This window comes from Amblyraja radiata, unplaced genomic scaffold (assembly GCF_010909765.2).
Source record: "Amblyraja radiata isolate CabotCenter1 unplaced genomic scaffold, sAmbRad1.1.pri S89, whole genome shotgun sequence".
Classification (NCBI taxonomy): Eukaryota; Metazoa; Chordata; class Chondrichthyes; order Rajiformes; family Rajidae; genus Amblyraja; species Amblyraja radiata.
Window position 1 is genome coordinate 4,380,207 of NW_022630172.1, and position 20,960 is coordinate 4,401,166.

General features: G+C 44.3%; 1 protein-coding gene across 1 annotated transcript; it reads right to left on the reverse strand.

The window, feature by feature from the left end:
• Positions 1-11,244: 11,244 nt before the first annotated feature.
• LOC116969602 (zinc finger protein 850-like) lies at positions 11,245-20,580 on the reverse strand (the record flags this gene model as incomplete). The annotated part of the gene is made up of 3 exons (XM_033016432.1): positions 19,945-20,580; positions 19,497-19,670; positions 11,245-12,288 (listed from the first exon to the last, which is right to left on the reverse strand). Coding segments are annotated over exons 1-3 (1,854 nt in total), but the record flags the coding sequence as incomplete, so codon positions are not given.
• Positions 20,581-20,960: the final 380 nt, after the last annotated feature.

Sequence of the window (20,960 nt, forward strand, 5' to 3'; positions counted from 1 at the left end):
GGGAGACGGGGTGGGGAGGGAGGGGAGGGGGAGGAGGAAATGGGAGAGATTTGGGAGGGAGAGCAAAGCGGGGTAGGGGGAGTGGGAGGAGAGTGGGGAGAGCAGGAAGGGGGGGGGGTAGGGGGTGGGAGAGGGGTAGCGGGGAGTGGTGCAAGAGAGAGGGGAAGAGGGTAGGAGGAGATGGGGGTGAAGAGGGGGGAGAAAGGGTGTGGGAGGGGAGGAGGGAGAGGGATGGGGTGGGAGGAGGACTGTATTACACTCGCTCCCGGGCCCCGCAACTGTATTACACTCGCTCCCGGGCCCCACAACTGTATTACACTCGCTCCCGGCCCCACAACTGTACTACACTCGCTCCCGGGCCCCACAACTGTATTACACTCGCTCCGGGGCCCCGCAACTGTAAAACACTCGCTCCCGGGCCAAACAACTGTATTACACTCGCTCCCGGGCCCCACAACTGTATTACACTCGCTCCCGGGCCGCTCCCGCCTCCCCCTCCTTTCTCCCCCTCCCCCTCTCCTTCCACCCCTCCTCTCTCTCTATTTCTCCCTCCCCCCCACTCACTCACTAGCCGTTGATCGCCGCCGTTAACCGCTCTGAAGCTGGGACACCTGGAAAGCGACGGTAAAGGGGTAAAACGCATGAATTTAAAGCAGCTGCATTTGATTGACACCGTGTGCTCGACCCGTTCTCCCGCCTCCACCCGGGATCCGAGCGCGCGTGTGTGGGCGGGGCCAGAGCCGTGTGTGTGGGCGGGGCCAGAGCGCGCGTGTGTGTGTGTGGGCGGGGCCAGAGCGCGGGGGCAATGTTACAACATGTTGGGATTTTAAACATCAAGTCTGTAATTTATCCCATCAGATAAAACATAAAAAGAAGTTTAATTTGTCACCTAATTCACTTTCATATTTTTAAGTATTAAAAAAGTTATAGCAATTTTAATACTCGGAAATTAGCATCTTGTACCCTATTGCTTTTCCATTGACTTAACACCAAAGCTGTGATCGAGGACAGTCAAAAGCCCATAACGTTCTTAAAAATTAAGAGAACCAAAAGAAATTATCAGTTATTATAGATTGAAACATTCTGAAACAAATATGAAACAATCTTACTTGGATGACCTGAAATTAAAGCATATAATTAGTTAGTTACCCAATTGTAGCTAATTACATAATTCAATTACTAGATCTAAACATCTATCCATTTCTTAACAAAAGATCAACATTTTTAAATAGCCTAAGTGTCCAAATAACATTCACACAATAATTCACTTTGGCGCCTTCGAGAGGGTGGCGGGTTTAAAATGTCGTTTCCTCCAGGCTGTTTAAATTGATGTTCATCAGCCTGTTTAATTGCTCAAGAAAAATTGCTTCGACTGCCGTTCTCTGCACTTATTTTTAAACTAAGTTGGATAATTTAAGTGTAGAGTAAATTAAAAATCATCTTCTAAAGCCGTGAACGCCGACAACAGGACGGATCTCACGTAGGGGACAAGGCAAGGTAGGCTGTTTATTTTTACATTAAAAAGTGCTGGAGTAACTCAGCGGGTCAGGCATCATCTGTGGAGAATATGGATAGGTGACGTTTCACAGAGTGCTGGAGTAACTCAGCGGGTCAGGCAGCATCTGTGTGAAGAACATGGTTAGGTGACGTTTCACAGAGTGCTGGTGTAACTCAGCGGGTCAGGCAACATCCGTGAAGAACATGGATAGGTGACGTTTCACAGAGTGTTGGAGTAACTCAGCGGGTCAGGCAACATCTGTGGAGAACATGGATAGGTGACGTTTCACAGAGTGCTGGTGTAATTCGGGTCAGGCAGCATCTGTGTGGAGAACATGGATAGGTGTCGTTTCACAGAGTGCTGGTGTAACTTCATAGGGCGAGGAGTTGAGTTTAGGCGCAAGGAGGACCTACTGCAGTTTTACAGGGCCCCAGTGACACCACAACTGGAGAATTGTGTGCAGTTTTGGTCCCAAAATTTGAGGAAGGATATTCTTGCTATTGAGGGAGCCCAGAGTAGGTTCACAAGGTTAATTCCTGAGATGATGGCGGGACTGACATATGTTGTAAGAATGGGTCGACTGGGTTTGTATTCACTGGAATTCAGAAGGATGAGCGGGTATCTTATAGAATTGTATAAAATTAGTGAGGCATTGGACAGGGTAGATGCAGGAAACATGTTCCCCATGTGCTGGTGTACTTATTAGAAACGGGAATAGTGCCGGAGGATTGGCGTACTGCGCATGTTGTTCCATTGTTTAAAAAGGGGTCTAAGAGTAAACCTAGCAATTATAGACCTGTTAGTTTGACATCAGTGGTGGGCAAATTAATGGAAAGAATACTTAGAGATAATATATATAAGCATCTGGATAAACAGGGACTGATTAGGAACAGTCAACATGGATTTGTGCCTGGAAGGTCATGTTTAACTAATCTTCTTGAATTTTTTGAAGATGTTACTCGGGAAATTGATGAGGGTAAAGCAGTGGATGTTGTGTATATGGACTTCAGTAAGGCCTTTGACAAGGTTCCTCATGGAAGGTTGGTTAAGAAGGTTCAATGGTTGGGTATTAATGGTGGAGTAGCAAGATGGATTCAACAGTGGCTGAATGGGAGATGCCAGAGAGTAATGGTGGATGGTTGTTTGTCAGGTTGGAGGCCAGTGACGAGTGGGGTGCCACAGGGATCTGTGTTGGGTCCACTGTTGTTTGTCATGTACAGCAATGATCTGGACGATGGTGTGGTAAATTGGATTAGTAAGTATGCAGATGATACTAAGATAGGTGGGGTTGCGGGTAATGAAGTAGAGTTTCAAAGTCTACAGAGAGATTTATGCCAGTTGGAAGAGTGGGCTGAAAGATGGCAGATGGAGTTTAATGCTGATAAGTGTGAGGTGCTACATCTTGGCAGCACAAATCAAAATAGGACGTACATGGTAAATGGTAGGGAATTGAAGAATGTAGGTGAACAGAGGGATCTGGGAATAACTGCACAGTTCCCCGAAAGTGGAATCTCATGTAGATAGGGTGGTAAAGAAAGCTTTTGGTGTGCTGGCCTTTATAAATCAGAGCATTGAGTATAGAAGTTGGGATGTAATGTTAAAATTGTACAAGGCATTGGTGAGGCCAATTCTGGAGTATGGTGTACAATTTTGGTCACCTAATGATAGGAAGGATGTCAACAAAATAGAGAGAGTACAGAGGAGATTTACTAGAATGTTGCCTGGGTTTCAGCAACTAAGTTACAGAGAAAGGTTGAACAAGTTAGGGCTTTATTCTTTGGAGCGCAGAAGGTTAAGGGGGGACTTGATAGAGGTTTTTAAAATGATGAGAGGGATAGACAGAGTTGACGTGGAAAAGCTTTTCCCACTGAGAGTAGGGAAGATTCAAACAAGGGGACATGACTTGAGAATTAAGGGACTGAAGTTTAGGGGTAACATGAGGGGGAACTTCTTTACTCAGAGAGTGGTAGCTGTGTGGAATGAGCTTCCAGTGAAGGTGGTGGAGGCAGGTTCGTTTTTATCATTTAAAAATAAATTGGATAGTTATATGGATGGGAAAGGAATGGAGGGTTATGGTCTGAGCGCAGGTATATGGGACTAGGGGAGATTATGTGTTCGGCACGGACTAGAAGGGTCGAGATGGCCTGTTTCCGTGCTGTAATTGTTATATGGTTATATGTTGGGGGAGTCCAGAACTGTTTTTTTTTTTTTTTTTTTTTTTTTTTTAATATTTTATTTTATTAGAAGTAAGTACAGTCATATGGCACCAAAGTGCCTAATATATATTTTCATAATACATTTTATGTACAACTTCTTTTTTTTTTTTTGTTACACTGAAAAAAGATTAGAATAAGAAAAAGAAGTTAGATAGTAAAGGATAGAAAGATGTGAAATATATAGTGTGTGAAAAAAGAAAACGAGTAAATGAAAAAAGTTGAGAGAGAGAATAGAGAGAAGAAAAGAAAAAAAAAAAAAAAAAAAAAAAAAGAGGAGATCATTATTTATAGTCTTGACCAACCCTCGTCCAGTCCTGAAACAGTTATTTTTTACAATTGTGTTGCACCATATGATTCCAAAAAAACGACGAATGGAGACCAACTCGTTATGAATTGGTCTGATTTATCCATTAGGAGGAATCGCATTTCCTCAAGATGAGCGGTGTCCAACATACTTGCAATCCACATTTTAAGCGTTGGTATTGATGTACCCTTCCAAAATTTAAGAATTAATTTTTTTGCTATTATTAAACCATAGTTAAGGAATAGATTTTGAGATGTGTTCAATTTATTCCCATCTTCCATTACGCCAAATATAATCATTTCAGTATTAGGTTCCATTCTTGTCTTGAATAATTTTGTAAATATTTCAAAAATATCATTCCAAAATCTATAAAGTTTTATGCAGGAGACTAAGGAGTGTGTTATAGTTGCCTTTTGGGCTAGACATTTATCACAAGTGGCGGATATATTTGGATAAAATTTGTTCAATCTTGTTTTTGAGTAATATAATCTATGTACAATTTTAAATTGAATTAAATTATGTCTTACATTAATTGAACATTTGTGAATATATATCAGGTATTTTTCCCATTTAACCTTCGTAATTTTTATCATTAGTTCCCGTTCCCACTCTTCTCTAAGTACCTCTGTCGATGGTAGGTCTATATTTAGAATACTATTATATAAATATGATATTAATTTTTGTGAGTCAGCTTCAATATTCATTGCCTCTTCCAATAAGTCAGGAGTTACTTTTTGATATCCTTGTATATATTTTTTCACAAAATCGCAAATCAGAAGATATTTAAAATATTGGTTGTTTTTCAATTTAAATTTTAATTGTAATTGTTGGAATGATAGTAAGTTTCCCATTTCATACATATCCCCGATCCTTCTAATTCCGAGACTTTCCCATTGGTTATATGTCTTATCAATAAGAGATGGTTTAAATAAAGGGTTATTCGCTATTGGCATTAACAGTGATAGATTTCTTAATTTTAAAGATAATTTTATTTGTTTCCAAATTCTTATTGTACCATATATAATTGGGTTCTTCTTATATATTGTGTTATTCAGTTTTTTTGGGGAGAAGAGGATCGTTCCTATATTACTAGGATGGCAATCCTCCTTCTCCATTTTTATCCATTCTGTCTGTTGGGTAGCACTATCCAACCAATAAATCATATTCTTAATATGCACTGCCCAGTAATAATACATAAAATTCGGAAGTGAAAGTCCCCCGACCTCTTTTGGTTTACATAAGTGTTTTTTTGTGATTCTATGTGATCTATAGTCCCAAATATAATTAGTAATATTAGAGTCTAATTTTTTTTAAAAGTATTTTGGTATATATACCGGTATAGATTGAAATAGGTATAGTAATTGTGGTAGGAAGATCATTTTTATTGCATTTATTCTACCTAATAATGATAAGGGAAGTGTTTTCCAAAATTTAATCAACGTATTAAGTTTATTTAATAAAGGCATGAAATTAGCATTGAATAATGCTTTATATTTTCTAGTAATCTGAATACCCAAATATTTAAATTTTTCTGTTGCGATTTTAAAGGGGAACTTCAGTAAGTGTGTAGGTTCTTGAGGTTTTAATGTCATGATTTCACTTTTATTCCAGTTTATTCTATATCCAGAAAAAGACCCAAATTCCTCTATTAAGTTTAATAAATTTGGTATGCTCGTTTGTGACTTTGTAATATATAAAAGTATATCGTCTGCATATAATGCGATTTTATTCTTTGAGTCTCTGGTATTATAGCCCTGAATATTCGGATGAATTCTTATACTTTCAGCCAGGGGTTCTATCATAAGGGCAAATAGCAGGGGTGATAGTGCACATCCCTGCCTATTACCCCTTGATAGTTGAAAATTTTGAGATAACATGTTATTAGTTAAAATTCTTGCCATCGGTTTATCATATAATAATTTTACCCATCTTATAAAATTCTCTCCCATATTAAATTTTTGTAGTACTTTATATAAGTATTGCCACTCTACCTGATCAAATGCTTTCTCTGCATCCAAAGAAATAATTGATATATCTTCTTCCTCTACTTTATGCGAGTACATTATATTAAACAGACGTCTCAGATTATTAAATGAGTATCTTTTAGGTATAAACCCCGTTTGATCAGGGTTTATCAATTTACTAATATATTTGCTTAATCTTCTTGATAAAATCTTTGCTAAAATTTTCTGATCTGTATTTAAAAGTGATATAGCTCTGTACGAGCCCGGATCTTCTAAATCTTTATCTTTTTTTGGAATAAGTGTAATAGTTGATTCTGTTAGTGTTTCAGGTAGTTTGTTTTCTTTAAAAGCATGGGAGTATAAATTAAATAAATAAGGGGTTGTTATCTCCTGAAATTTTTTATAAAATTCATTATTAAAACCATCTGGTCCCGGTGTCTTACCATTTTTCAGCGATTTTATTGTTTCACCTATTTCTTTGATTGTAATTTGAGCTCCTAATTCCTCTTGTTCCAAAAGGTCCAGTATTGGAAGATTACAATTATCTAGAAATTTTTTTATTTTACTATCTTCTCTTTTAATTTTAGATGTATATAAGTTTTGATAAAATTGGGCAAATCTATTATTAATATCTTTAGGTAGTATTAGTAATTCTCCTTTCTCTGATTTAATTTTGGTTATAGTATTTTCCTTTTCTTGTTTTTTCAATTGGCGAGCTAAAAGCTTATGTGGTTTGTCACCAAACTCAAAATGTTCCTGTTTTGTCATTTGGAATAGTCTTATTACCCTTGCCGATAAAATTCGATTAAGTTTAAATTTCAGTAATATTATCTTATTGTGTTTATCTGTCGTGGAATCTTTGGCATTATCCATCTCTAACTGTCTGATTTCTTGTTCTAACAACAATTGTTCTGTCTTATTCTTTTTATTTTGAAAACTTTGATATGAAATTATAATTCCTCTCATAAATGCCTTAAAAGTTTCCCATAATAAAGAAGGCAAAGTATATCATTTGTATCGAAAAAAAGTTCCATTTGTTGTTTTAAATATTGATAGCCTTGCACGTCATTTAAAATATGTGTATTAAACCTCCAAAAAAAATTTTTGCCCGGCATTCCCTCAAATTTTACTGAAAATGTCAATGGGGAGTGATCTGAGATACTACTAATGTGGTATGTTGGGTTGTTTGTATATGGCATTAATTTCATATCCACTAAAAAATAATCAATTCTTGAATAAGTTTTATGCACCGAAGAGTAAAACGAGTATTCCCTTCCAACTGGATTAGCAGATCTCCATACATCTATTATATTCGTATTTTTTATATATGTATTTAGAAGTTCGCTAGTTTTAGATTTTAAATTACTCTTCTTTTGTTTTGCTGATTTATCTAGATATTAATCTAAAACACAGTTAAAGTTCCCCCCTATTATCACATTTTGGTAATTAAACTCTGATATTATGTCAATAATTTTATCAAAAAAGTGGGGGTTATCAAAATTCGGAGCATAAATATTTATCAAAGTTAGTGGGGTTGCATAAATTTCACCCGAAACTATAATATATCTTCCCTCTTTATCTGATATGGTATTCTTTAATTTAAAAGGAATGCCTTTCCTAATAAGAATAGCTGTACCCCTAGATTTAGAAGTAAATGAGGAGTAGTATGTTTGGCCTATCCAATTCGCCTTTAATCTTATTTGTGTTTGTTGTTTCATGTGTGTCTCCTGCAAAAACATTATGTCGCTTTTCAACGATTTTAGTTGGGCAAAAATTTTACCCCTCTTAATTGGTTCGTTGGCACCCCGTATATTCCAACTACAAAATGTAATTCCTCCATTCTTTATTTGTCTATCGTCTTGCATTGTAAATCAGGGTAATATTCCTGAATCATATGGTGCAAACAAATACCTCAGAACTTTAGGACTTGGGTGGTCATCCCGGTTTATTAGATTTATATTGCATCTCCTTCTTGTAAAGTGCCTTAGAAAAAGAAAAAAAGAATGTGATACACAATTACTTTCAAAAAAATTAAACAGATAAAAATCTTGCTTGTGCTTTAAAAAAAAGGTGCTATTAAGGTATCTGAGGGAAGATACCTTAAAGACGAATAGCCATCAACGATGGCTAAAAATGTATAGACCTCCGTGATGTTGTTATACATTGAGCTCCTCCCCCTTGGCGAATCCTCATAAAAAGTTACATATCGTTTCATATTGTGTTTTTTTCTTATATGAGTTTATCAAATCAGTGCTAGTGACAGCCGAGAGAAAAAAGAGACATAAGGAATAAAAAAACAAAACAAATATAGAACAAACATATACACGATTATATAAGTATATATGTCCCTCTAATTTATCCAATCTTAATCTAATCTAAACTTTCCCATATATATCCACCCTGTATTCTTACATAATATCCCATTCTATAACTACCATACATCATACAAGCTGGTACCAAAGGGTTAACTACCGTACAAGCAGGTGCCAAGGGGTTAAACTTTGAGCTTTGCATCCAAGGTTGAATATAACCAAGCTCTCTGAATAACACATTCCAACGAGATAAGCTTTATAATTGTCTGGGTAGCTCGGCCATTTTAATCAGTTCAGAACTTTGTAAAAAGTTCAGATTTCTTCATTGTCGGCAACTTGACCCGATGTTTTCTTAACGATATCCTCTGCATACTTTAAAGCTTTTCCGGGAGCTGCAAATGAGCGTTCAACGCCGTTATAAGTTATCTTCATTTTTCCGGGAAACAAAATTCCATATCTTACTCCCGGGACTTCCCTCAAAGTGTGTCTTGCCGGTGTAAACAGTCTCATTTTCTGGACTACCTCAGGAGAGTAATCGCGAAATATTCGCACATCATCCCCACGGTATGTCATCTTCTTCCCATGAGTGATCTTTTTCAATATAAATTCCACTGAAGAGATGTCACGGAATTTCACAATTATCTGTCTTGAATCATTTGTTCCTCTTCCAACTCGTTTAGCGACGTCTGTTCTTGGTTCTTCCGACAATTCCAACACATCTTTGAGTAAGTCAGTAACGAAAGTACATGTTTGAGATTCATGTCCCTCTCGTCCTTCCTTTACTCCGAGAATCCTCAGGTTATATCTCCGATTTCCTGAATCCAGGTCCAGACATTTATCAGTCATTCTTCCAAGTTTTTCCTCTTCAGTTTTCTGTGATTGTTTCAAATTCTTTATTTCCGAGACAATCTCTTTTATCTCATTCTCCATCTCTTCCATTATGTCATCCAGCTTTCCGATATCATCACTTACACCTTTAAATTTCTTGTTGTAATCATTTTCAATTCTGACACACTCTGATTTTAATCTCTTATCAAATTCCTTATACTGCTTTTTGAGTTCTTTTAACTCACTGCAAGTATTATCAATTTTTTGAGAAATACTCTCCATGTTAGTTTCCATACTCTGTTTATTACTTTCCATGTGAGACTCAATACTTTGCATCTTCTCCAGTGTCATGTTAATTGTAGCAGTCATATCTAAAAGCATTTGCTTCACCTCTTTCTCCTTCTTGTCTCCTTTTGTTGCCATTTCAAGCAGAGACCCTTGGCTGTAAGAATCTTCTTCTTCTGTCGTTTGCAGAGTATCCAAAACTTCCTCGAGCTGAAGGCTGATAGTATTTTTCTCTGGCGCCCTTGAACGATTATCTCTGCTCATTTAAACTCATTTAAACACCCGATTTCACCATTAATCTCCCCGATTTTCACGTCACCTTCTGATGATAACACCCTTACACAACACCAGGCGACTTCGGTGAGTTTTTTTAAAAAATCGGTGCTAACTTAAACGACTTTTACAATTTTTTTCGGGGGAGAAGCTCAGTGCCGCGCCTTAATTCTCCATGACGCCGCCGGAAGTCCGAGTCCAGAACTGTTAAGGTACATTTCTTGAAACAGACAACTCACAATAAGTTAGATCAACCAACACAAGCTTTACTGATCATTTAGCCGGCGAGGGTGGCAGGGGATACAAAGTCAAGTATGCAACACATACTTAACCCTCCTGGGCTATCACTCTAATGAACAAAGACATACAGCATCTTTTGTTAGTATTTTGGAAACATAGTCACATGTTTATACAGAGTTGGAGCAATGACGTCTAACACATCAATCACAGAGTACACCCATTCAAAGCTTTCTCGTCACTAACACAATACTTCTCATGCTATGGTTATATCGACCACAAACTTTAGTTACAAACCCCCAAACAACAGGAACTTAGTCAAAGGGTGCTGGAGTAACTCAGCGGGTCAGGCAGCATCTGTGCAGAACACGGATAGGTGACATTTCGGGTCGGGGACCCTTCTTCAGACTGACACTATTTTGACAGATGAGGGGGTGATTGGCAGATGAGGGAAGTAAGTGCTAGAGGCGAGGGAAAATAAGGAGATAAAAGGATGCGAGATAAGGAGAGAGGAATATATATGTGCACCATGTTAACAGTAGAGGGGGTGACGGCAGATGAATGAAGTATTTGGAGTATTGCATACAGTTCTGGTCACTCCATTACAGGACTGATGTGGAGGCTTTGGGGAAGGTGCAGCGATGGTTAACCAGAATGGTTTAAAAGCAAGGAACTGCAGATGCTGGTTTACAAAAAAGGACACAAAACGCTGGAGGAACTCAGCGGGACAGGCAGCATCTCTGGAGAGAAGGACTGGGTGACATTTCGGGTCAAGACTGAGGAGGGTCTCGACCAGAAACGTTACCCATTCCTTCCGGCATTTTGTGTTTACCTAAACAGCGCCTATCTAACCACGTGGCAGTGTGCCAGCAGGCTGAAGGAGCGGGCAATGGCCTTGCCACAGAGCGGGCAGGTGAAGGGGCACTGGCCGGTGTGGACTCGCCGGTGCTCCAGCAGGTGGTCAAGGAGGGTGAAGCCCTTACCACAGGACGGGCAGGGGAAGGGACGCTCACCGCTGTGGATACGCCGGTGCTGCCACAGGCTGGACATGCGGGTGAAACCCTTGCCACACTCAGCGCACACAAAGGGTCTCTCTCTGGTGTGTATCCGCTGCTGCTCCCGCAGCCCCCGTGGTCTCTTGTCACAGTGGGAGCAGCTGCTTGCCGGCGTGGGTCCGCCTGTGCTCTCGCAACCCCCGCGAGCTGTCAAACGACTCACCACAGTACGGGCAGTCGTAGGGCGGGCCACTGGTGTGCACGTGCTGGTGAGACAGGGCGTGAGAGGCCATGGTGAAGCGCTCTCCACACACCGGGCTGGGGGCGGGACGGTCGCCGGCGTGCACCCGCTGGTGGGACAGCAGCCGGGTGGAGTTGGTGAAGCCCTTGCCGCACTGGGTGCAGGTGTAGGGGCGCTCGCCGGTATGGGTGCGCTGATGCTGCTGCAGGCTGCTGGAGTTGGTGAAGCCCTTGCCGCACTGGGCACAGGTGTAGGGGCGCTCACCGGTGTGGGTGCGATTGTGCATCAGCAGTTTGGCTGACCAGGTGAAGACCTTGCCGCACTGGGCACAGGTGTAGGGTTGCTCGCCGGTGTGGGTGCGCTTGTGCATCAGCAGTTTGGCGGAGCAGGTGAAGCCCTTGCCGCACTGGGCACAGGTGTAGGGGCGCTCGCCGATGTGCACCCGCTGGTGGAACAGCAGCCGAGTGGAGTTGGTGAAGCCCTTGCCGCACTGGGTGCAGGTATAGGGGCGCTCACCGGTGTGGGTGCGCTTGTGCATCAGCAGGTTGGAGGAGCAGGTGAAGCCCTTGCCGCCCTGGGCACAGTTGTAGGGGCGCTCGCCGGTGTGGGTGCGCTGATGCTGCTGCAGGCTGCTGGAGTTGGTGAAGCCCTTGCCGCACTGGGCACAGGTGTAGGGGCGCTCGCCGGTGTGGGTGCGCTTGTGCATCAGCAGTTTGGCGGAGCAGGTGAAGCCCTTGCCGCACTGGGCACAGGTGTAGGGGTGCTCGCCGGTGTGGGTACGCTGGTGGGACAGCAGCCGGGTGGAGCGGGTGAAGCCCTTGCCGCACTGGGCGCAGGTGTAGGGGCGCTTGCCGTTGTGGGTGCTGCGCTGGTGAACCAGCAGGTGGCTGGATTGGATGAAGCCCTTGCCACACTGGGCGCAGGTGTAGGGGCGCTCGCCGGTGTGGGTGCGCTGGTGCTGCAGCAGGTGACTGGACTCGTTGAAGCCCTTGCCGCACTGGGCACAGGTGTAGGGGCGCTCGCCGGTGTGGGTGCGCTGGTGCCTCAGCAGGTTGCTGGACTTGGTGAAGCTTTTGCCGCAGTCGGTGCAGGTGTAGGGCTTCTCGCCCGTGTGCACCCGCTGGTGGGTCTCCAGCTCGCTCGGGTACTGCCAGGCCTTGTCACACACGTGGCACTCATAACGCTTCTCCTTGTTGTGCCCCGTAATGTGGTCGTCCTTTGAAGCTCAGCCCCTCGAAGCTCAGCCCGCACACCGAGCAGATGGGGGGGGGGGGGGGGGGGGGGGGGGGGGGGGGGCTCACCCTCAATGGCTGCTCACGTCCCCGTCTCTCCGTCCACAGCAAAGGCTCCTAAACCCTACAGGAGGGGAACAAGTTGGCAAACAGAACATTACTAACGCATCCTTGATGAGAGGGGAAGTGGGTGAGGGGGGGAAGTGGGGAGGGTGGGGGTCGAGTGGTGTGGGGTGGGGGTGGGGAAGGATGGGGAGGGGGTGAGTTGCTCCAACATGCTGGCCCACACCGGCAAGCGGCTGCTCCCACTGCGTCAAGCGGGCTGCGGGAGCACAAGCTGATATACATTGGAGAGAGACCCTTTGTGTGCACTGAGTGTGGCAAGCATTTCACCTGCATGTCCAGCCTGTGGCTTCACCCGCGTTGACGACCTGCTGGAGCACTGGCAAGTCCACACCAGCCAGCGCCCCTTCACCTGTCCGCTCTTTGGCAGGGCCTTTGCCCACCCCTCCGGCCTGCTGGCACACCCTTCTTCAGTCTCGACTCGAAACGTCACCCATTCCTTCTCTCCAGATATGCTGCCTGTCCCGCTGAGTTACTCCAACATTTGGTATCCTTTTTGTAAACCAGTATCTGCAGTTCCTTGTTTTTAAACCATCTCTGCACCTTCCCCAAACCCTCCACATCAGTCCTGTAATGGAGTGACCAGAACTGTATGCAATACCCCAAATACTTCATTCATCTGCCGTCACCCCCTCATCTGTTAACATGGTGTCAGTCTGAAGAAGGGTCCCAACCAGAAACGTCACCTATCCATGTTCTCTACAGATGCTGTCTGATCCGCCGAGTTACTGCAGCAATTGGTGTTAGAGTCACAGAGTGATACAGTGTGGATACAGGCCCTTCGACCCAACTTGACCAAACCGACCAACAGGTACCAGCCACACTAGTCCCACCTGCCTGCATTTGGTCCATATCCCTCCAAACTTGTCCGACCCATGGACCTGTTTAACTGTTTCTTAAACATTGGGATAGTCCCAGCCTCAACTACCTAGCCCGGCAGCTTCCCAACCCCCCCCCCCCCCCCCCCCCCCCCATATCCCTTGTTTCCGTTAACCCTAAGAGCTAAATCTAACTCTCTCTTGAAAACATCCAGTGAATTGGCCTCTACTGCCTGGTTCTGGACTCCCATGGTTCTGGATAGGAAAAAGCATACTCGTTTTGTAAATGGTTTTTGGAAGCAGATTTGATTCAGATTTTGCAATATAATTGTCAATAAGGAACAATTCTTTAAGAAATATTTCCCATTAGGTGTATAATTATTTAATAAACATTGGGGATTGGGAGGGGCTTCACAAGCCTAGAGCCTCCCTCTCAAATAATAGATTAAAACTGATGGTATTATGTAGCAATGTTACAAAATTTCGAGATTTGAAAAATCAAGTCTGCAATTTATCCCCTCAGATAAAACGTAAAAAGAAGTTTAATTTGACACATAATTCACTTTCATATTAAAAAGGTTATGGCCATTTTCATACTCGGAAATTAGCATCTTGTTCCCTATTGCTTTTCCATTGACTTAACACAAAAGCTGTGATCGAGGACAGTCAAAAGCCCATAACTTTCTTAAAAATTAAGAGAACTGAATGAAATTTTCAGGTATTATAGATTGAAGCATTCTGAAACCAATATGAAACAATCTTACTTGGATGACCTGAAATTAAGCATATAATTAGTTAGTTACCGAACTGTAGCTAATTACAAAATTAAATTACTAGATCTAAACATCTATCCATTTCTTAAGAAAATATGAATATTTTTAAAATCTCTCTCCCTCACTCTTTCTCCCCCCCCCCCTATCATTCTCTTTCTCCCCCTCTCTTTCTCTGTCTCCCTCCCTCTATCTCTCTCTCTCTCTCTCTCTTTTTTTTTTTAATAGAAACATAGAAAATAGGTGCAGGAGTAGGCCATTCGGCCCTTCGAACCTGCACCGACATTCAATATGATCATGGCTGATCATCCAACTCAGTATCACACTCCCTGCATTCTCTCCATACCCCCTGATCCATTTAGCCAAAACGGCCACATCTAACTCCCTCTTAAATATAGCCAACGAACTGGCCTCAACTACCTTCTGTGGCAGAGAATTCCAGAGATTCACCACTCTCTGTGTGAAAAATGTTTTCCTCATCTCGGTCCTAAAAGATTTCCCCCTTATCCTTAAACTGTGACCCCTTGTTCTGGACTTCCCCAACATCGGAAACAATCTTCCTGCATCTAGACTGTCCAACACCTTAAGAATTTTGTAAGTTTCTATAAGACCCCCCTCAATCATCTAAATTCTAGCGAGTACAAACCGAGTCTAACCAGTCTTTCTTCATATGAAAGTCCTGACATCCCAGGAATCAGTCTGGTGAACCTTCTCTGTACTCCCTCTATGGCAAGAATGTCTTTCCTCAGATCAGGAGACTAAAACTGTACGCAATACTCCAGGTGTGGTCTCACCAAGACCCTGTACAACTGCAGTAGAACCTCCCTGCTCCTATACTCAAATCCTTTTGCTATGAATACATACATACCATTCACCTTCTTCACTGCCTGCTGCACCCGCATGCCTACTTTTAATGAGTGGTGTACCATGATACCCAGGTCTCGTTGCATCTCGCCCTTTCCTAATCGGCCATCATTCAGATAATAGTCTACTTTCCTGTTTTTGCCACCAAAGTGGATAACCTCACATTTATCCACAGTTAGATGTGGCGTTTGTGGCTAAAGGGATCAGGGGGTATGGAGAGAAGGCAGGTACAGGATACCGAGTTGGATGATCAGCCATGATCATATTGAATGGCGGTGCAGGCTCGAAGGGTCGAATGTCCTCTACTCCTGCACCTATTATCTATGTTTCTATGGCCCTCTCTTGTCTATCTCTCTGTAACTGGCTCGCTTTCTTCCTCTCTCTATCTCACTGTCTCTCTCTCTCTGTCTCTCCCTCTCAGTCTCTCATTCTGTCTCTATCCATCTGTCTCTGTCACTGTCTCTCTCCCTGTCCCCCTCTCTCTCTCTCCATCCCTCTCTTCTTTCTTTCTCCCTGTCTCTCTCTCTCTCTCTCGCTCTGTCCCTCCCTCTCTCTGCATCTCTCTTCTCACTCTCTCTGTCTCTTTCCCATCTGCCTATCTCTCCCTACGTGTCTCGCTCTGTTTTTCTCTCTCTATATCTGTCTCTGCATCTCTTTCTCTGTCTGTCTCTCTCCTTCTCTCTCCCTCTCTATCTCTTTTCCTCTCTTTGTCTCTCTTTCTCTCTCTCTCTCTCTTCCACTGTGTCTCTCTCGCTTAATTTTCAATGTTTTAATTCAAAAACTTTATTGGCATGATAAAAAATACATTGTTATATTGAGTCCCCACCTCAATGTAGCAATGTTACAACATGTTGGGATTTTAAAAATCAAGTCTGTAATTTATCCCATCAGATAAAACATAAAAATAAGTTTAATTTGTCACCTAATTCACTTTCATATTTTTAAGTAATATAAAAGTTATGGCAATTTTAATACTCGGAAATTAGCATCTTGTACCCTATTGCTTTTCCATTGACTTAACACCAAAGCTGTGATCGAGGACAGTCAAAAGCCCATAACTTTCTTAAAAATTAAGAGAACTAAAAGAAATGTTCAGTTATTATTGATTGAAACATTCTGAAACAAATATGAAACAATCTTACTTGGATGACCTGAAATTAAAGCATATAATTAGTTAGCTACCCAATTATAGCTAATTACATAATTCAATTACTAGATCTAAACATCTATCCATTTCTTAAGAAAAGATCAACATTTTTAAATAGCCTAAGTGTCCAAATAACATTCACAGAATAATTCACTTTGGCGCCTTCGAGAGGGGGGCAGGTTTAAAATGTCGTTTCCTCCAAGCTGTTTAAATTGATGTTCATCAGCCTGTTTAATTGCTCAAGAAAAATCGCTCCGACTGCCGTTCTCTGCACTTATTTTTAAACTAAGTTGGATAATTTAAGTGTTAGAGTAAATTAAAAATCATCTTCTAAAGCCGTGAACGCCGACAACAGGACGGATCTCACGTAGGGGACAAGGCAAGGTAGGCTGTTTATTTTTACATTAAAACGTGCTGGTGTAACTCAGCGGGTCAGGCATCATCTGTGGAGAACATGGATAGGTGCGTTTCACAGAGTGCTGGAGTAACTCAGCGGGTCAGACAGCATCTGTGGAGAACATGGATAGGTGACGTTTCACAGAGTGCTGGTGTAATTCGGGTCAGGCAGCATCACTAGTCAATGTGGATAGATGATGTTTCAGGTCTGAAGAGGTGTCATGACCGAAAAAAAACGGCCCCTATCCATGTTATCCACAGCCAGACACAAAATGCTGGAGTAAATCATGTCTGATGAATCTTATAGAATTTTTCGAGGATGTAACTAGTAGCGTGGATAGGGGAGAACCAGTGGATGTGGTGTATCTGGACGTCCAAAAGGCTTTCGACAAGGTCCCACATAAGAGATTAGTTTACAAATGTAAAGCACACGGCATTGGGGGTTCAGTATTGATGTGGATAGAGAACTGGCTGGCAAAAACAGGAAGCAAAGAGTAGGAGTAAACGGGTCCTTTTCACAATGGCAGGCAGTGACTAGTGGGGTACCGCAAGGCTCAGTGCTGGGACCCCAGCTTTTTACAATATTTATTAATGATCTGGATGAGGGAATTGAAGGCAATATCTCCAAGTTTGCGGATGACACTAAGCTGGGGGGCAGTGTTAGCTGTGAGGAGGATGCTAGGAGACTGCAAGGTGACTTGGATAGGCTGGGCGAGTGGGCAAATGTTTGGCAGATGCAGTATAATGTGGATAAATGTGAGGTTATCCATTTTGGTGGCAAAAACAGGAAAGCAGACTATTATCTAAATGGTGGCCGACTCGGAAAAGGGGAGATGCAGCGAGACCTGGGTGTCATGGTACACCAGTCATTGAAAGTGGGCATGCAGGTGCAGCAGGCAGTGAAGAAAGCGAATGGTATGTTAGCTTTCATAGCAAAAGGATGAGTATAGGAGCAGGGAGGTTCTACTGCAGTTGTACAGGGTCTTGGTGAGACCACACCTGGAGTATTGCGTACAGTTTTGGTCTCCTAATCTGAGGAAGGACATTATTGCCATAGAGGGAGTGCAGAGAAGGTTCACCAGACTGATTCCTGGGATGTCAGGACTGTCTTATGAAGAAAGACTGGATAGACTTGGTTTATACTCTCTAGAATTTAGGAGATTGAGAGGGGATCTTATAGAAACTTACAAAATTCTTAAGGGGTTGGACAGGCTAGATGCAGGAAGGTTGCTCCCGATGTTGGGGAAGTCCAGGACAAGGGGTCACAGCTTAAGGATAAGGGGGAAATCCTTTAAAACCGAGATGAGAAGAACTTTTTTCACACAGAGAGTGGTGAATCTCTGGAACTCCCTGCCACAGAGGGTAGTCGAGGCCAGTTCATTGGCTATATTTAAGAGGGAGTTAGATGTGGCCCTTGTGGCTAAGGGGATCAGAGGGTATGGAGAGAAGGCAGGTACGGGATACTGAGTTGGATGATCAGCCATGATCATATTGAATGGCGGTGCAGGCTCGAAGGGCCAAATGGCCTACTCCTGCACCTAATTTCTATATTTCTATGTTTCTAACTCAGCGGGACAGGCAGCATCTCTGGAGTGAATGAACCTTCTTTAGACTGAGAGTCACAGGAGAGTGAGACACAGAGATAAGGAAGTGTAAGGTGTTACTCCAGCACTCTGTATTACATGAATAGTGTCAGGTTAGGAAAATGGGAAGTACAACGAGATATGTGTGTCCTGGTGCATCAGTCACTGAAAGTAAGCATGCAGGTACAGCAGGCAGTGAAGAAAGCCAATGGCATGTTGGCCTTCATAGGGCGAATAGTTGAGTTTAGGCGCAAGGAGGACCTATTGCAGTTGTACAGGGCCCCAGTGGCACCACAACTGGAGAATTGTGTGCAGTTTTGGTCCCAAAATTTGAGGAAGGATATTCTTGCTATTGAGGGAGCCCAGAGTAGGTTCTCAAGGTTAATTCCTGGGATGATGGCAGGACTGACATATGTTGAAAGAATGGGTCGACTGGGTTTGTATTCAATGGAATTCAGAAGGATGAGCGGGTATCTTATAGCATTGTATAAAATTAGTGAGGCATTGGACAGGGTAGATGCAGGAAACATGTTCCCCATGTTGGGGGAGTCCAGAACTGTTAAGGTACATTTCTTGAAACAGACAACTCACAATAAGTTCTATCAACCAACACAAGCTTTACTGATCATTTAGCCGGCGAGAGTGGCAGGGGATACAAAGTCAAGTATGCAACACACACTTAACCCTCCTGGGCTATCACTCTAATGAACAAAGACATACAGCATATTTTGTTAGTATTTTGGAAACATAGTCAGATGTTTATACAGAGTTGGAGCAATGACGTCTAACACATCAATCACAGAGTATACCCATTCAAAGCTTTCTCGTCATTAACACAATACTTCTCATGCTATGGTTATATCAATCACAAACTTTAGTTACAAACCCCCAAACAACAGGAACTTAGTCAAAGGGTGCTGGAGTAACTCAGCGGGTCAGGCAGCATCTGTGCAGAACATGGATAGGTGACATTTCGGGTCGGGGATCCTTCTTCAGACTGACACTATGTTGGCAGATGAGTGAAGTAAGTGCTAGAGGCAAGGGAAAATAAGGAGATAAAAGGATGTGAGATAATGAGAGAGGAATATATATGTGCAGCTTTAAGGGACATTGGTCGGGTAGCATTTGGAGTATTGCATACAGTTCTGGTCACTCCATTACAGGACTGATGTGGAGGCTTTGGGGAAGGTGCAGCGATGGTTAACCAGAATGGTTTAAAAACAAGGAACTGCAGATGCTGGTTTACAAAAAAGGAGACAAAACGCTGGAGGAACTCAGCGGGACAGGCAGCATCTCTGGAGAGAAGGACTGGGTGACATTTCGGGTCAAGACTGAGGAGGGTCTCGACCAGAAACGTTACCCATTCCTTCCGGCATTTTGTGTTTACCTAAACAGCGCCTATCTATCCACGTGGCGGTGTCCCAGCAGGCTGGAGGAGCGGGCAAAGGCCTTGCCACAGAGCGGGCAGGTGAAGGGACGCTCACCGTTGTGGCTACGCCGGTGCTGCCACAGGCTGGACATGCGGGTGAAACCTTTGCCACACTCAGCGCACACAAAGGGTCTCTCTCTTGTGTGTATCCGCTGCTGCTCCCGCAGCCCCCGTGCTCTCTTGTCACAGTGGGAGCAGCTGCTCGCCGGCGTGGGTCCGCCGGTGCTGCCGCAACCCCCGCGAGCTGTCAATCTCCTCACCACAGTACGGGCAGTTGTAGGGCGAGCCACTGGTGTGCACGTGCTGGTGCGACAGGGCGTGGGAGGCCATGGCAAAGCGCTCTCCACACACCGGGCTGGGGACGGGACAGTCGTCGGCGTGCACCCGCTGGTGGGACAGCAGCCGGGTGGAGCAGATGAAGCCCTTGCCGCACTGGGTGCAGGTGTTGGGGCGCTCGCCGGTGTGGGTGCGCTGGTGCTTCAGCAGGCTGCTGGAGTTGGTGAAGCTCTTGCCGCACTGGGCACAGGTGCAGGGGTGCTCGCCGGTGTGGGTGCGCTTGTGCATCAGCAGGTTGGAGGAGCAGGTGAAGCCCTTGCCGCACTGGGCGCAGGTGTAGGGGCGCTCGCTGGCGTGCACGCGGTGGTGGGACAACAGCCGGATGGAGCGGGTGAAGCCCTTGCCGCACTGGGCGCAGGTGTAGGGGCGCTTGCCGGTGTGGGCGCTGCGCTGGTGAACCAGCAGGTGGCTGGATTGGATGAAGCCCTTGCCACACTGGGCGCAGGTGTAGGGGCGCTCGCCAGTGTGGGTGCGCTGGTGCTGCAGCAGGTGACTGGACTCGTTGAAGTCCTTGCCGCACTGGGCACAGGTGTAGGGACGCTCGCCGGTATGGGTGCGCTGGTGTCTCAGCAGGTTGCTGGACTTGGTGAAGCTTTTGCCGCAGTCGGTGCAGGTGTAGGGCTTCTCGCCCGTGTGCACCCGCCGGTAGGTCTCCAGCTCGCTCGGGTACTGCCAGGCCTTGCCATACACCTCGCACGCATAACGTTTCTCCTTGTTGTGCCCCGTCATGTGGTCCTCCATTGAAGCTCAGCCCCTCGAAGCTCAGCCCGCACACCGAACAGATGGGGGGGGCTCACCCTCAATGGCTGCTCACGTCCCCATCTCTCCGTCCACAGCAAAGGCTCCTAAACCCTACATGAGGGGAACAAGTTGGCAAACAGAACATTACTAACGCGTGCTTGACGAGAGGGGAAGTGGGTGAGGGGGGGAAGTGGGGAGGGTGGGGGTCGACTGGTGTGAGGTGGGGGTGGAGAAGGATGGGAGGGGGTGAGTTGCTCCAACATGCTGTCCCACACCGGCGAGCGGCTGCTCCCACTGCGGAAAGGGGGCTGCGGGAGCACCAGCTGATATACATCGGAGAGAGACCCTTAGTGTGCACTGAGTGTGTC